The 18,473-nt window shown below is 38.3% G+C and overlaps 1 protein-coding gene across 1 annotated transcript; it reads right to left on the minus strand.

Moving 5' to 3' along the window:
• Positions 1-6,517: 6,517 nt before the first annotated feature.
• Positions 6,518-15,497, minus strand: LOC146162868 (mediator of RNA polymerase II transcription subunit 14-like). Its single transcript, XM_083384476.1, has 8 exons — positions 15,124-15,497; positions 14,113-14,841; positions 13,359-13,519; positions 12,654-12,822; positions 11,739-11,898; positions 9,866-10,127; positions 8,946-9,312; positions 6,518-8,625 (listed from the first exon to the last, which is right to left on the minus strand). The coding sequence occupies exons 1-8, from the start codon at positions 15,484-15,486 to the stop codon at positions 6,964-6,966; spliced, it is 3,873 nt and encodes a 1,290-aa protein (XP_083240602.1). The 5' UTR covers positions 15,487-15,497; the 3' UTR covers positions 6,518-6,963.
• Between the last annotated feature and the right edge of the window lie 2,976 nt (positions 15,498-18,473).

Raw genomic sequence — 18,473 nt, forward strand, 5'->3', positions numbered from 1 at the left:
GAGAAACACTGATATGAAGTTTACGTTTTATGATGATCAGTTTTCTGCTCCTAAAGGTGGAAACAAATATATTCATATTTTCACTTTAAAAACCCAGACCTTTAAACAACTTTAAAAATCCACCTTTTAAAAATAACCTGTTTCCAAATACGGCGTGTTCATTTTTCTACCTCATGCTTAAAAACCTATATCTAGTCTCTAAAACTAACAAACAAAATCAGTTTTTGACTTGTAGCGGCTGTTTAAAATTGTGACTGACAGCAGCCCTTGTAGCTAAAATGCGAGGCCGTTGTCAAACAGTTAAATCATTGTTTTTCCTCTTAGTTTAATGGAAGAACGTAAGGTAACAAGCCGGTTTAAAACTAACATCGTTATTGCTGTTAATATTGTAATGTCGTCTTGCACTAAAACCTTATACTTTGGCAAGCATTGATACACGTGCGATTCGTCACAAAGGAAAATGCTAATGAAGGCCGCATAAAAACGTTCGCTTGCTCAGGAAGTTATATTGGCCAATTAAGTCTGACTGACTTCATCAAACTTATGGCAACAAGTGAAGCATAAACCAATATGAGGCTTTTGATTTCACACTACTAAATAAAGAAGTTTCAGTTTATCTACATTTTTATTAATTTTTTGATCAGTATTAGCTTGTATCTATATGTTCAGTATTCAAAAAAATATATCTCAAAGTTTGGTCAATAAAACTACCAATAAACTTTGGAGGTTGGAGGTTGTAGCAAGACGTATTAAGAATACCAAAGCCCATACAGAAGTAGGTATCATTTTGAACGTTTCGAATAACTCTTTTTTCATTTTCAATGTTGAAAATGAATAAAGAGTTATTCGAAACGTTCAAAATGATACCTACTTCTGTATGGGCTTTGATATTCTTATTACGACTAAAAGTTACATTTTCTGAGTAATCTATAAATTTAATTACAGCATTAACTACTCTAGCCTGCAACAAAGGTGAGCCATTCAAGCAAAAACAACAAATTGCTTCAAACATAAACAACGCGTCACAATTTGGGGTGTTACGTCACAGTTGCATCGCTTCCGTGTGTTTTCTTCTGCGCAAGAAAGGTGCGCAGACCTCACAATGGACCATTGTCAACGTAACAAACGACCTTTGTCAAAACTGGCAGCTACAAAGATTGATTAAAGTGTTTGGCATTTTCATGCGATTAGTACACTTCATTTTGTCGAAAAAGAAACATTTTTTTGCAATTAGTCTTTTGAGCGTTAAGGCGTTTCAGGCATTTAAGGCAATGCACTGGGATGACCGCAGCACAGACGGGCTTTTAATTAACACTTAGGCACGGATATTGGCAAGGAACTTGGGTTAGTCCGAGGTAAGTCACGCAGCGCCAATTTGAAAAGCTGACTGAAGTGACAACAGGATTGGGCCGCACCATCGCATTATTTCAGTGGTTCTTAAACTTTTTCATCCCTAGGAACCCTTTAACACAGACCTGAGCAACATACGGCCCGCCAGGCAATTTAATCCGGCCCGCGGCTTAGTTTTCTTAACATACATAAGCCGAGCGAAAACAAGGGGGAATTTCTCCCATGTTTAGTTGTATCGTTAACACTATTTCTAGGGACGGATCCAAACTCTATTTTAAGCCTGTTTTAAAGACTAAAATGATTTTTTTTGCGCATCGCGCGAATCTTTTCTGTCTTTTTCGTTACTTCCACGAATTATTTGGCCATATTTACAGATTAAAAGCGTCCTCTGCACTGTGGCACTCTCTCCAACAAAAGTTTAACAAACTTAACCCTAATATATATAGATATATTGCGCTGCTTTCGAATGTATCCGACTTTAAAATATGAGCGAAATACATGCCGTTTTCTAAACATACAAATTCACGTTTGTCAGCCTAATTTAGTTAATGCCATGTTGTGTATTTCTCCCGATTTATGCCTTCTTTGCAATATGGCCATTGTACCAAAGTATAACACATCGGTAACAAGCCTCACAAGCCAAAAAACATTGTAAGTTTTTTGTAGGAAATTTTTACGTATTTAATCTTAATTTTTTAGTTAACTCGACCCACAACTTGATAAAGGCCAACATATCAAGCAATGTACATTTTTTATCTGTGCTCAATGCTTGACGTTCCCCTCTATGTCTAAATTAAAATTTTCGTTTTTAAACAAATAGCCCAGCGTTTCTTAACCGGTGCGCCGCGGCGCAGAAGGCTGCCAGGTGCGCCGCGAGCAAAAGGAATAAATAATGTAGGTCCTATTATACTATTATATAAAACATATATTTTTTACTTTCCTATTAAGCTTAGCTCATTGATTCCACAAGCCATTTAAGTAGAAAACGCAATAAGACCTACAAAGCAACACTATCTAAATCAGTAATTAATCTATGAATAGGCTACCATAGTAGACCTATTGAGACCACCGACATAATAACGCCATACTCGACGTAATAACCACGACAGAATACGATCTAAAATAGTCTAAGTAAGACCTAAACACGAAATAAGTTCAATATTAATCGGAACAAGACTTAAATGGACAAAATGAGGTTTTTAGTCTTAAAGGCTGGAGTCCCTTTAAAGATATGCAACTATATAAAACCTATATAATAAAAAAAAGCAAGCAATTTAAGAGAAATACCGGTACACCTAAAAAAATTCGCGCTCGCTTCGCTCGCAAGGTGCGCCGCACTGTTTGCATATGTCTCTAGGTGAGCCCCAAGTGAAAAAAAGGTTAAGAAACATTGAAATAGCCTATAGTCACATTTTTCCTTTGTGTTAAATTCGACGTAAATTGAACATTTGCGCACAACTCCTAACTTAATAACAAGTTCGTTAGCTTATTTTTTTTTTCGTCGTAGTATGACGTCATATTACGTGCATTTGAGATCCTCTTTTTTGACCCGGCCCGCGACAACATTTTAAGTTTCTCTTGTGGCCCGTGGTTAAAAATAATTGCCCACCCCGGCTCTAACAGCTATTTAAAACACAATTTTTACCTAAAAAAACAGCTGTATACTTGTCAATAAACGAAGAAAGACACCACTTTAAAAAAACAAGCCTTTCAATAGACACATGCACACATATGTGTGTTTACAACTGTGATCTGTCCCTTCTGAAGCTGCATTCTGACGAACGATTGCTTTTTTAATAGCTCCGAATTATTAGTGACTTACTTTGCTGAATGATATTTCATTAAAAACAATATAAGCAGCCGAACTTAATGACAGAGAACACATAACGCGCAATGTGACGCAGTAATAAGAAACTGGACACAAGTTTTGGCTCAATTGCGAAAAAGACTTGCAATGTTTAGATTTTAAAGTGGGCTCTACTCATAACTTGCATGAATAAATTTCATCCACGACCAAATTTTATTTTTGGTCAAATTCCAAATTGCCCCGGTTGTGAACCTAACCATTAAATAAAAAAACAAAAATTTTTAACACCTTTCTTTAAGCCAGAGGTTATCAAACTGTGCGTTGCAACGCCCTAGTGCAGGGATGTCCAACCTTTTTGCAAAGGGCCGCATTGCAACTTCAAATATTTGAATTGGCCGCAAAACCTATTAAATTATATTTCACGAAAAATGGCTAGTAGTGTAAACAGGCCATTATAGTTATATATATATATAAATTATTTTTTTACCAGTATTATACTATTACTGCCCCCTAAAAGCTGACTGGTGCATTTTAATTAGAGGAAGGTTCAAAGTTTAAAATACTACTTGGAGTGAAAATGACTATAGCGGGCCGCACAAAAATTTCAGGCGGACCGCACTGAGGCCCGCGGGCCGCAGGTTGGACACCGCTGATCTAGTGCGTCATTTCAATTTTACAAGTATCGTATAAAGTATCTTAACTCAATTGCTGTAATAAAATGCTTAAATATAATAAACTCCTGATATGTTTGCTCTAAATCAGGGGTCGGCAACCTTGTTCTAGTCGCGGGCCCAAACCATACTCAGTAAGGTCTCTGCGGGCCGCACAAAATATTAACTAGGAATTGTGTTATTAACCCTTTAGAACAACTGTGAATCAACCGGGCCTCTTATCATTTTTGCACTTAAGAACGTGTTTATTTAAATTTATGGAGGCAGTATATTGTTGGCGCAAAGCGAAAAAAAAAGCGTTTGTTTGGTTCAAAATTCGAGTTCACACGTCGTCATACATAGGCTACTACTAATGAAAAGTGTAATAAAACTACTTTGGTGAACGTGATAACATTTTAAGTTAAGCTAGCTCAGTGTTTGTAAACGTTTTTAAGTCAAGGCACAACTAGCGAGCGTAGCGAGCGCGTTTTTTTGGGGGGTATGCCGGTATTTCTTTTAAATTCTTGCAAGTTTTTATTACATTGCCGAAAACGAAAGATAAAAAAATGTTAAAAAAGATATGTCGAATATTTGTGAATACGTTTTCCGTGACGCACTTTGGCAGCTGTCCACCGCGCAACTGTAAAGAAATCAATTTAAAAGCCAACATCAAAACGTAAACAAAAGGACGCAGAAAGATAATTCGCGCGAAGCGCGAAATATTTTCGCACTTATATAGTTGAAATAATCAAAAAGTATGTGAAATAGTCTCTAATGTGTCAAAGAGGCGGCGGGCCGGATCCGGCCCGCGGGGCGTAGGTTGCCGACCCCTATTCTAGATCATTGTTACAAAAAACAGCAGCAAATCGTTATGATCTCTGATACAAACAAGTATATATACAATAAAAATAGTAGTGTAATAAAATAGCTATTGTTCGGTGTGTCGTAAGTCAAACATAAGTTTTTTAAATGTGCCAGAGGAACTAAATTGATAACCTCTACTTGAAGATATATTCAAAAGTTTTTTAAATGTAAAATCGTGGTAATTTTACCACCAAGTGGTGTGGTGTTGCTGCCACCTAAAGGCCGAATGAATCAAAATTACTTTCCGCTAGGGCAGGGCTGGGTAATTATTTTTGACATTAGGCCGCAGGAGAAACAAAAAATCAGGTGAAACATATTATCGTCCTCTGTTACTACAATATTTAGGTTTTACGGTAAATCAAAACTTTTAAGAAATTGAATTGAATTGAATGGATTGCTGGTTATCACACCCCAGATCAATTCAAGAAAAAGTTAATATGGTCCATTAGTCAAGAAACAAAACCACGAGAAGAAAGTTCTCCAAAGAAACGTCAGTAAGTAGTGATGCCAGAGCCTTCTTTACAAGTTTTTTTTTTTTTTGTAGATGTTTAGCCTCTATCTCTATCCATGACACCAGTTGCTCCATTATAACACAAAAAGTGCATTAGTCTGAATATTTATCGTGTTATTTTTTACTTGTACGCAAATCATTTGATTTATAAAAGCTCATGGAATAATTCACACAGCGGCCAACACAAGATTGTTGTTAGTCTTAAAATGTTAAACATATATTAAGCAGGCTGTGTTACATCTCCATGTTAACGTTATGTACCAGGTATGGCGAACCACTGAACCGCTAAAAATTCTGAAAACCTTGGTTAAACCATGCTGAAAAGCTTTCTGTCGTACCACTTGAATCCCATAGAAAGTTTTACAGCATAAGGTTCTTAGTATCGTGGGAATCTAAATTTGTCTTTCGTGTAACCCAGGGTTGTCCAACATGAGTTACGCGACCTAATGAAAAATGGCACGCAAGCCCCCAAAAACACAACCAATTTTTTAAAAAGCTAAATTTGTTATACAGCCCATTGTCATTATTTATTCACAATACAAAACAATCCCAGCAATTACGACAACAAACAATTACTTCTGATATTATAACATTATACTGTTTTTATTTTTTGTATAAAAGCGCTTTTAATGTTTTGTATAAAAGCGCTTTTAATATAGAAAAAAATAGTTGCTAACCTTTGGCACGGGAAGAAGTTATAAGATAAAAATTGGCACGTCGGCATGTTTGAGTTGGACAACCCTGCGGCGTAATCCGAGGTAACCGCGGTTTTGGAATTGGTTTTGTTTTCTCAACTGTTATGTTTGCTTTTCATCTGCTGAGGAAGTTTGAGAAGTTAGCTGTGCTGTATCTTGCTAAGTAACTAATTGTTGGAATTTGTTCTAAGCGAAACTTCGACAAAAACGCATACTGTGAAACACTGAATGTTAATTGGATAAACCTGCGTCCCAAAAAATAATTGGCGAGTTTAATTTACTCCGTAAATACGTTTATGTTCGTTGTTCAGCAGTTAACCTTCTTGTTTCGAAACGTGCTTCGTCCTATCGTTCTGTCTTCGCTGCTACTTATGTACTGTGTGAATTTGGCGTCATTACACCAGGATATGGAGACTTTAGGCTACTCTAAGAAATAGGTGCAGAATCGAAATTATGCTTTTATATAACTTTAGGTCTGGAAAACTAGATGTTCATGTTTGATTCGGTTATTTTTTCATTCTGCAACTAATTTCTCGATGGTTCAGTGAGTGATTGTAAGTTTAAACACATTTTTCTAAAAAGTACAACTGAAAATCCCTTGGTTCGGTGTTTCTTCTGTATTATTCGAGATTGTTGCACTTTTTGTAAGAAAACAGATTCGATTGAAACTTTGAAAGGAATAAGACAACATGGCAGCACATTCTTACGTAACAAACACCTTCGCAACTGAATGACGTCACAAATACGATCTATTTGTGTTGTCATAGTAACAAGCGATTTTGCGATCAAATAAAGCAGAAATGTCATTTTTTTAATCAAACAAAAGTTAGGAAATATTAATGACGTCACAAAGACATTATTTTTTTCTGCATTAAATTGAAAAGCACGCGAGTTGCTGCGCAAGAAATAAATCTAGACATATGACGTCACAACCTAAAAAATTATTTATGTGACGTCAGATCTAAACAGTTTTGGTTTACGTCACAACCTTCAGTTCGAGCGCATAGAACGGTGTGACGTCGCCAATTTACGAACTGCGTGATATGACGTCACAAAGTTGACGGGAGACACTATGTGTTGGTGACGTCACAGCTGTAGGTTTTCCATGAGGAATCGAACCGCGTGAGAAAACCAGTTGGACGCTGTTTCTCCCGCTCTGCTCAGCTGCTCCTCAACTATCTTCAACATCTCGTGGCTCGCACTGTTCCCCATCATCGCCTGCGCTAAGATCTTCACTGCTGGGTTGTGGGGCTCGTGCAGCAGGGGAATCACCACCGTCTGGGGGTTCCCCTGGGTGCCTGGGGGCAGGTTCTGGGTGAGCTGGACAAACAGGAGAACTTTATCTTTGAAGAGGACCGAAGGCATCCCGAAGGGAGCTATGGAGACGCGCGGGGGAGATGTGAGACAAAGGTTGATCGTCCACTTCATAGTGGCTCCGACTCTTGCTCCTGCGAGCTCGTATCGCATCAGCTGGATGAAGTCTCGGAGGATCATCGCTGGCGACGAGATCATCGTGAAGAAGGACTTCATGGCGTTGAAGCGGTACGGAGAGCAAGCGACTCGCATCTCAAAGTACTTCTCGAGCACGTGGAGGTCATCGGCGCCCCAGTTCTCCATCGTGGGTCCCACTTGCACCGGTTGGATCCGCAGCACCAGTTGTCGGAGGTTCTGCGGCTGCGGACGACAAATGAACTGGAGCGATCCAGACACAAAAGCTGACGCGAGAGATCCGTCAGCTCCGTCGAGGTTTGCAACCGATATCGCGGTTACGTTGCGAGTTGTCCGGATGCAGTTTTCCATACTTCTTCTCACGTAGGTGGCTCCGAGGAATTGTTCCAAAGGACACGGAGTAAAAGATTGGCTCTGAATACGACGGACTGGGTTGTTCATCGGCTTGCACATGATTTCCACTGCTTCGTGCGATAACAGTGTGAAGCGCGCTCCGGCCCAATGCACGTGCGGAATATCGTGGAGTCCGTAGTCGTTGGCTCCGCTCGCTTGCGGCACCGCTTTCGACGTTTCGGGCGACGGAGGATTGTCCTTTTCGGCGTCGGAGCGATGTCGGACGTCCTTCTGGTCGCGGAACTGCGCTAGGAAGGTCGCGAGTCCCGGGATCGGGATCAGCAGGTTTTTGATCTTGGAGTAATCGAACTGCGAGAAGGATCCGTCGCGTATGGCAACCATCCCGTCGCTGCGCATGCGCACGTCGAGGCAGTAGAGCGACATGAAAGTGACGCGAACGTGGGTCGGAGTTTGCGGGATTACCGAGAAGACCTGATCGGCGACTAGAATCTTCCCGCTGACTCCGATAAGCGGGGATGTTGGGAGCCGAGCGAGAGCTTGAAGAGGACGCAAAGTATCCAGGAGAATGTGGAGGAGCTTTGCGATGTCCGGAGCAATGTTGAACATCTCGTTGAGGTAATGTCGCACGAGGCAGTGCGCGTTGCTGGTGGCCGCTCCCTCGCTGCGTCCAAAGTGCAACTGGAACTTGTTTTCGCTCCACGAAATGCTCACAAAGCTGCTGAGCGCCGAGCCGTACTTGATGGAGATCGTCTTGTAGTTGAACGCGTAGAGTTGGGTGAGTGAAGCGAGATCGCAAGCAGGGTGGGTCAACTGCTGGGTGAAGAGGTAGTAAGGACCGTACAGTCTTCCGATAGCTTTCCAGTCTTCCAGGAAGGCGTCGACTGGATCTGTCCCAGAACCGTTCAACGACATGAGGTGGGCCGACACGTCATAATGGAGGTTCACCTGGAAAATAACAAAGTTTACAAAAAAAGAAGAAAGGATTCTAACAGTTTTCACGTAAACAATTTATTGGTATTTTAAATAAAATTAAGGTTTAACAAAAAAATATTTTTACAAAATCAAAGCGGATTATTTCACATAAAAGTCACAATAAAAAAAAAATTGTTTCAGAGAAAAACTGAATATAGGGTCGAAATAAAACTTAACACATTATCGTTTTCATGAGCAAAACATTGAAGGTGAAAAGTTACAACGAAAGAAAGGCTTTAGTTCTGATTTTAAGTTGATAAAAAACTTTAAAATTATCTTCGAGTCCCGCCAACCTGCATGGAGGCTCCCTGTTGCCTTGGCAACCGCGGTTGAAGCGGTGGAGCCTTCATGATCAGCTCCACCGACCAGATCTTGTTGAGGCGCTCGTGGAGGCGGAAGGAGCACTGGAGGACAGAATCCTGGAGGAGCAAGTTGGCATCCGAGCTGATCCCTTTGACTGGAGGAAGAGCGATGATCTTGCAGCTGATTCCGAGCTCCGGACCCTCCTCCTGCGCCCCCTGGTGGTCGATCCCTAGGTCGCTGAGCTTCTCCATGAGGAGGATGAAGGGGATGCGAGCGGAACAAACGGCGGTGATGTGGAGCAGCTCAGACTCTTGGTTGGCGTCGTCCGACGAGCAAGTGTCGGGCTCGCCTTTGTACCTTTAGGGAAGGAAAAGTGTAATGTTCAGCTGTTGAGGCAGCAATGCATGTTGATCAAACACAAGGATAACAATTTTGAAGTGTATCAAAACCCAGCTTTAATACTAATAAATAGTTAACACAGAAGCGAATTTTATCACAGGTTTCAAACACCGATTCTATGCTTGTTAGACAAATATCATGTTAAACCAAATGCGAATGCCATGGCGCATAATTTGTTTTCGTTCTTTGCGTTTTGGTCATCGATGTGCACTTTAATGAAAAAGCTAGAGAGGAAAAGCCGGTCAATGGGGGCGCAATGTTAGAAAAGCTAACAGCGTTAACTGGCGCAGGCGACCCAAACCAAACCTGCACCAAGTTTTTAAATCCAAACTTTTAGTTGCTGCTTATGGATTGATAAGCAAGAACACGGCTCAACCTATCATTTTTGATTTAATAACTACTTCCAAAAAACGTATAAGATGCGATATAGCACAAAAGAGTTTGTCATCAAAATTTGCAAAATAGATCAGGTAAAAAGTATTATAAAATCTTTTAAATACACATATTTGACCTTTTCAAAGGGGGTTGATCGATGTTGAAGGTCGTTAGTGCCTGGTTCAAGGTCACAAGTGTTAGCGCGAAGGTCTCTGACGTCGTTTCCGCCTTTTCCTTCTTAACTTGTGGTTCCACGAGTGGTTTTGAGCTTGTTCGTAGCAGGAAGTACTTATAGCGGATCACCGTCGGTCGGTCTGCAACTGTCTCCAGTCGAACGATGACGTAGAACATCGGGTAGCGCGAGATCTTTATGTACATCAGGTTGTCGCCCAGTTCACCTGTGTTTAATCACACGTTAGGTTAATCACAGGTTAGGTTGTTTATTACTGTTAGGCCAGCTTTGCCAAACAGTCCCAGTAGTTTTTCCATGTGCCCTTGTCCGCTATCACGTCAAAGAGTTGGCGATATTTATAGTAATTTCTAAGGCTTCTATATGAAGTGGCTTGTACTAACAGATTGAACAAGCATTTGTGTCTGGTTGTTTCTCGACTGGTAGAGCGACAGTGTGACGGATTTTGTGAGTTCGAACCTCATCAAAGACTAGTTAACCTGTCTTGCGTGCATCGTTGGTCAACAGATCGGCGAGTCTGCCATGGCTTTCGCTGTACTAATTCTAAGGTTTGTAATATTTTTTTAATTTTTAATTTGCTTAAATTTAGGCTTCCAGCTTCTTGTATGGTTTCATCATATTGGGGAAATGGATATCATTCTCAAACTAGGATCTGCTCAACATTTTTAACTGCACTATTTAACAGCTTGTGTGCAGTAGTTGGCTGAGTATGATTTCAATGTTTAAGCATTTAGAATGTTTTTCTTGTTCTTCACGAATTTATCGTTTTCCTAAAAATGCTCTTTATGAGACCTTTATGTACATCAAGTTATACCCCAGTGCATCTGTTTTTTATAACAATTCGGCCATAACTTTCGTACTTGAGTGTCAGGGAGTGGGTATAGGTCAGGGGTGTCCAACAAGCGGCACGCGTGCGAAATGTGGCACGCGACCAAATAAAAAATGGCACGCAAGTGCCCCTAGATTACTTATATGCTATTTAGCCAATTGTAAAAAAATACCTAATTTTTTATACAGCAAATCGCTGCAATCACGACAACTAACAATTACTTCTAATACTATAACATTATATTGTAGTGGGGGCTAGCATTCACATAACTATAAAGTTTGGTGTGAAGAAACAAAAAGCAAAAGTCAGCCTGCTAAGTTTTATTATTTGTAAAAAAACGCTTTTATTATTAAAAATAATTATATTACTAAACTTTGGCACGGGAAGAAGTTATAGCATAAAAAGTTGCACGCCGGCATGTTTGAGTTGGACACCACTGGTATAGGTCTACCAACCATCTTACTTCAAGGAATTTTTTGTAAGTTTATTAGAATAAATTTATTATAAAGGAAGTTTTTATTAAAGATGTTAAATTAATTAGAAGTAATATGGTTCATCTTGCGCACAGTTCTTTAAACCATGTGAGGCCCAGAAGTCGGTGGATGATTTCATTGGTTTCTGCAGGCGTTTTCCAAACCCTAGCGTCGGCACAGGGATACATCTTATTTTAAACATTATTCAGTTTAACTCCAATTTTACATTTTTATTTTTTACTTTAGAGATCCTCCATCGTTTTGAACCAATGGAAGACTACTTTAAACACAGCAATCGTCAGTTCTAGATTTTAAATTATGATAAAAATGTGAGCATATGGGTACTCTTAACAAACTTACCAATTAATATAACTAATTAAATGATCCAAATACAAAAATATGGACAAAATTGAATAAAAAAAAAAAACAGTTTTTAGGTTCACATAAACATGTATAAACTGTGGCTAATTTACTAAGTTATATTTAACCCACTGTTTGGACCACACTTATTGCTTACCGACAGGATGTTCGCTTCTATTTGCCAGCGCCAGTCGGTCGAGGCACTGAACGGAGAGGTGCTGCAGCGACTTGCGACATCGTTCCCTGCAAATTATGTCCCTCAGCGTCTTCACCCAAGCAACAAGTGAAAGTTGGTTGTCGTTTATCTCCTTCTCCATCTGAAACAAAACTTTTAATTAATATTGTTCATATACCTAGCCGTTTTGGTTTAATGTTTGCTTTGACATAGATAACCAGGACCTCAATCATGCTTGTGTTTTTTTAGGAAAAGAAAAAAATTAAATGCTGAGGTCATTTTTAACGAACAATTAACATTTAGTTTATAAACAAAACCATAACAATTTAAAGTGTAGATATACTTAGTTACTTTCTCGCGAAATAAGTTACAAATGTGCTAGGTAATGCCACATATTCAGGACTTTGTCAGTCAATTATTTTAGGTGCTGAGGATGTTTTTGGCTAAATTGTTTTTGGCTAAATATGTGGAAGTCAGAAAGAAATCAATAACAATTCAAAAGTTTAGATATACTCAAAATTTTGACAATATCTAATTATTGAATGATTTCTTAAATTGCACAGTTTCACAATATAAAGTGTGTAAACAAAGAAAAATAAACAATTGCCGCCGGTATTATTTACGTTGTTTGATAGATTGAAGTTTTGGCAGATGAAAACAAATTTGTCAAATTTATTTTTACATTTTTTCTTTATATAAACACATTATTAGAAAAATGAAAACGAATTACTTTCCCAGACCACTTAAAATCTTCTTGGTTAATTTTATGGCAATAAAACGTTTCATTTTGTGGAAGGACTAGGTTTATTTTATTTTTTTCCATGGAGTGGCGAGAGAGAGAGAAGAGAGAATTTGCTTATTTTTTATTTTTTGTTGTACTGTGGCTGTTGAACTTACTTTATCAAGCATTGTGTCCTTAATACTTTTGATGGAGGGCACATAACCCCCGGTTTGTGGGTCGATGAATATCTTCAAGCAGTCGTCATCTTTGAATGGTTTCAACAAAGGGACGAACAGAACCGAAGACTGGCCGTTCTCATCCTCCGAAAAATACGAGGGGTCGTGCCTAAAAATTATAAGTTGTAAAATTTAAAGAGTTTATATCTGAAGTACATTTTACAATATAAACCAGTGGAAAATGGTTACAACCTAATTATAAATGAACAGTGGTAAATTTTATTTGTAATTTATTACATGAAACATACTTCAAATTTTTGTTTATTCAAATCTTCTTTTTCTTGTGGCATGTTGTTTTAAGTTCTGTATTGTTACCAAATTAATAGCTTTTATTGTACGTTTTTTCCTAATAATTTAATTTTTCCGATTTATGCAATAAATAACCTTCAGTCTTTGTCGTTGCAAAATAAAACATAAAAAGTTAACAATTTATAGAATTCAGTACGCCTAATAATAACAACTGATTTTGGCACTCGACAGTCAGGTGAATTTATAGAGTCCCGTACGGCTCGTCAGTCGGGCGATTGTTGTTAATTTGGGTGTTAATCGGGCGATTGGGTAATGTTAATTAGCACTCACCTGCAGTGAGTTTCACTTGAATTGAGCGAGAGGCGAGTGTAAAAGCCCAACCCTAAGTAATCCTACCTGATGTGCTTCTGCAGCATTTCTTTGACTTGCAGCAAAATGTGGTAAGATCTGATGCAGATCGATTGGTTGAGAAGTCGTTCGAGTGAAAGGTGGTTTATATGGGAAGCTGATTCGACCAAATCGACATCATCAAGGGGAAGTTTGGGGATGTGCTTTATCTGGAACATAGTTGTTTACAAAGGTTTTAATTGATCATCAATAAATGTTTAGTAGATCGCTAAGCTGTGATGTAAATCTTGAACTTGAACTGTGTATCTAACTATTTATTAATTTCTAAGAGCGCATACTTAAAAAATGGTCAAAAATTAATAAATTTGATTACTCATACAACTTTAAAAGTAATTCATTGTTTTAGAGGTAATTCCTAAATGCAGTTGGATACTTAGTTTAGTTATTATTTAGGATTTCAAAAGCTGTCTTGAAGATATACAAACATTTTGGTAATTTTAAATTTTCTTAAAAAGAGTTTGGTCTTAAAATAACATGATTACAACAAAAACAGCTTTTCAAAGAAAAAAATTAAACTTGGGTACACTATGACTTGATCTGTGATGTAGCTTGATAACAAATTGCAAAGCCAAAAAGGTCGAGTAAATCGACATCATCTTGATTAGAACGTTTCGATGCGAACTTGTATCATGTATTAACTGAAGATGATACAAGTTCGTATCAAAACGTCTTATCAAGATGATGTAAATTTACTCAACCTTTTGCACTTTGCAATTCATTATCAAGATAAATAAAACTTTACCTGCAAAGGATTGGATGGTTTGCTTGGGGTTTGTCGAATAACGATTGAGAACGGTTTGGTTTGTTTCTTGTGAGGGTTTAACCTCCAATAAGAGAGACTTAACTTCTGGCCTGGAAGGTATTCCTCGACTTGTATAAACTTTCCCCATCGCAACTTGGTCAGCCGGTCGGCTTGCGCTTGTAAAACTTCAAGTTTGAGTGAAAGACAGAATGAGTGAAGAAGATTAAAAAGGTCGACGAGCGGCTTATCGTTTGCGAAAAGTCGCGATTGAACGAGCTCATGGATGTAGTTCACCTGCACGCTATGCACCAGCGATTTCCCGTTTCCAACCTCACGATCTTCGACTAGAAACTCAAGCTGCAGAAGACGCCATGGAATATCGGCGCTATCGCCCATTAAAGTTATTAAAGCCTTAAACTCCCCGGGAACGTGTAAATGTACAACGCCCTTCTCAACTTTCAGGAAGATTATCTGCGGGGGAATTACTTCTGTAACCAAGCGGAACAAAATTATCTGCTCGATTCGTTTTAATGCCGCTTTTTTTTCCTTGGGTAGGATTGGGTCGGGGGGAATTATTCGGTCCCTGATGCACACCGGTAGCCGGGGGTAAGTCCCGGTTGTGAGAACATCTACGGCTGCCGGAACGGAGAAGTTTGGAAGTCGCGCTTGGACGACCAGCTGGTTTGCGAGGATGTGAATCTTGTCGGCTGTATCGACGAACACCATCGCCTGGAATATATTATTAACCAAGTAGATAAGTTATAAAATGACTCAATTGCCGGGTATTGATAGTTTGACCAATTTTAAAAGATAAAATCACAGAAGAACATTTTACAAATTCGCCAAAACAAAATTCTAGCAAAACAGCTCTGTTACATAAGATAAAATCAAAAATTAAAGGTTTATGATAGTAGTTCACCTTTTGAAGTACTACATTTTACTACATAACACATTTGTGCATAAATAAATCTAATGGCTTGGTTACTAACATATTAATAATTAAAATTTTACCTGTCTATCGAGGAAAGATGATATTTCACTGCATTTGACAACTTTATCGACGGAGCTTGCCCATTTCACGAGCCCCAACAATCTGATGAACAGCTGTCGTGTTCTCGTCGCAAACTGAACGATTGCAATTTTACGTTCCATGTCAGTTTTGCTTGGAAGTAATTCAGCCATCACTGTAATGTCATGAAAGGTTTTGTTCACGGCGTATTCAATCAGAGTGTTTAGGGCCACGGTTCCGGGCGGGGGCATTTGCGGCGCAACCGGTGCCATCTGGTTCTGCACCATACTTGGGTGGAGAAAGTTTGGGTTCATTTGCATATTCTGGGGGGTGTTTTGCTGCATCATGCCCCCCTGGTTCATCATTTGTGGGTCCCCATACTGGTGCATGGGTTGGTTCATATGCTGCATCGGGTTTTGCATTTTTAAGCTCCTTAACAAAGCCTTGAAGAAACAGAAGAAAGAAGTGTTAAAATGACTTAAGTCAATAGGTTGACGGTGCACTCAAGGCACTGTTTTTAAATGACTTGACTTAAGTCAGGGGTTCTTAAACTGGGGTCCATGGACCCCTTGGGGGTCAGTGAACTAGTTTTAGGAGGTCCATGAAGGCCTAATTAAAGAACTAGTGTATACTTAAGAAGTAAAATTTTTCAAAGAAAACACCTTTTGACCGATTTCCTTTGTCCGAAATATTCCAGTAAAACTACACTAGAACCTAACTTATTTCTTCTAAATCAGGGGTTCTTAAACTGGGGTCCATGGACCCCCTGGGGGTCCGTGAACTAGTTTTAGGGGTTCCATGAAGGCCTAGTTAAAAAAACTAGTGTATACTTAAAGTAATTATGTTTTTAAAGAACACTTTAATTAAAAATTAAACGGTTTTGCACTGAAAAGTATAGTTAGACTCCATTTAACTTTCACGTTTTTCGGACTGAAATAAACAGAGTTATGACATCTATTTGTATTGTGACATCATTTTGGAGCATTTCTTGTCTACCGGGGTCCATGCAAAGAAAAAAAAATTTTTAAGGGTCCGCGGTAAAAAAAGTTTAAGAACCCCTGACTTAAGTTGTTGCTCATAATCAGACTGGTTTACAGACATGACCGAACGGTCCTTTCACTGGCCTTGTGTTATTCTTCATGCTATATATGTTTTCACTGTTTGCAAGGATACACAAAAATTATTTAAATCTTGAATCTTACCAATTAAATGTTTACGTGACTTGCGCTATTTATGAATTGACTTGTTATTTATTAAAAAAATACTTGACTGAATCTTGACGCATTTTTAAATGACTTTTTACACCACTGGTAACAGAATTTTTAGCAAAAAAGCTTTGCACGCATTTATTTGTAACATGGAAAATAATTGGTTTGACTTGTGTAAAAACACACGGGTGTTATTATTTGTTGGTAGCCAAATTTTAAGGTAGGCAATTTAAGAAAGTTTTTAAAAATTGTAAATCTTGTGAAATATTATAGTTTGGGAAGTTAAACACAAATCATTTACCAAGCAACGTAAAAAATGAAAAGATTTCACAAATATATTTGGCTTTATCCACGTTTTAATCGAAAAATTAGGCATTAAGATTAAATCCCAAGAAATTATGTTTACTGCAAAATTAAACACAAGTTTAGCGGTTTGAAAGTTAACAAAGCTTCAATACCTTTTAAATTAGCATGAATGAGAATTTTTACCACTAAAATACTTTGCATGTTGATAACAACTTATAAACAAATATATTCAAGTGTTGCACAAACTAATTCCAAATTGTTGCCAAATCTAAACCTTAAGTAAAATTTAAAACTTAGAACAACACTTTGTATTCTAATAATTTGTATTAGGGTACATATACAAAAATTTCAACCTTGTTATAAAAACCTTAAACGAACAAGACAATGTTACACTAGCATGTTTACCGCGCTTAAGTATTAAGAACTGTTAAACTTAAAGTAATTGACGCTCCAAAAAACATCGCATGTTGCATTCATAAATATAGAAACATGCGCACTCTAGCGGATAATAATTTCAATTAAATCAGCCTTTAAGTGGCAGCAACACCACACCACTAAGTGGTAAAAACGTGTCAGACGGCTCTGAGATTAACTACTTCATGATGTTTTTTTTTACAGAACTTTTTTTCTTTCAATGGGTTTGGTTCTTGATTAATATACGGATGAAATGTCGTGACTTTTTTTAATGAAACTGGTCAGTGTCAGTGACAGCTGTAGTTGAAGTCGCCGGTATAACAAAACTAATTTTTTACCAGTTAGAAATAAACTGCTAGATACTCTGTAAAACCTGAGAAACGCCGGGTACTTCTTTAGTACATCACATACAATCACAAGTAAGCTTGCTTAAGGCAATCTTTTAACGGCCTCCACACCAACGCAATTTAATTCGTGACTGTTTGAAAAGTAAAAATTGCTTTAACAATTGGACTATCATAGCACGCAAACTCTACAGAAATTGCAACTCGAGAATAGAAATTCGTATTTTTTTTCTTTCTGGGAGAAAACTACTTTCTTTCTATTTAAGACTATCGCGACGAGGCTGGCTTGAGAAGCAATTTTTCGCGTATATAGCCCCGTCTCTCTCTTGCAATTAAATCTGTTCAGTTGGGTACGATTTGGTATTTAGTGATTCTCCTACATGTTACATTCGGCACCATTCGCTTTGTAGTATTACTTTTACGAGCCACATTATTTTCATTGGTTTACATTGTGCCTTTTTGTGTTCATTGCAAGTTTTTGCAACCCTCTTTGTTTCTCATACGTTTTGAAATGATATGCTTCAGCGCACAATTGAATTATATTTAGAAAGAAAACAGAAGTTTAGTTTTGTAAATTCGTTCGCGAGCATTAGATCACATTGGGTTCTGTTTGGTTGTATTCGGTATTCAGTACCACCCACCTGACTGCATACCATAATTTGTGGCCCCCATAGCTTAATAGCCCGTTTACACTACAGCTGCCCTGAGCTGAGCTGGGCGTAAAAATGTGAAAATCGCTGCAAAGCGTATTTTTTCCAGCTGCACGGGGCTTGAGTTTAGCAAAGTGTGAAAAGCTCAAAACAATAGAATTTAAAAGCAAATTACGCTTTGCTTGGCTTAGTGCAGCTGTAGTGTAAACGGGCCTTAACAGCAAATTTCATGGCCTAAATTTCTACACCACAATCTGCAAAATATGCCCAGAAACCAGTTTGCATTTCATGTCACCTCGCGTGAGCAGCATTAAATTTTGAAGTGTGCATGTGTGTAATCATGGTTGTATGCACACCTAAAGTTGAGGAAGTTAGCACAATTCAACTTTTAGTTATATGCAAGTTGTTAATTCAACTGTTCTCATAAATT

Source organism: Ascidiella aspersa, chromosome 3 (assembly GCF_963924565.1).
Source record: "Ascidiella aspersa chromosome 3, kaAscAspe10.2, whole genome shotgun sequence".
Classification (NCBI taxonomy): domain Eukaryota; kingdom Metazoa; phylum Chordata; class Ascidiacea; order Phlebobranchia; family Ascidiidae; genus Ascidiella; species Ascidiella aspersa.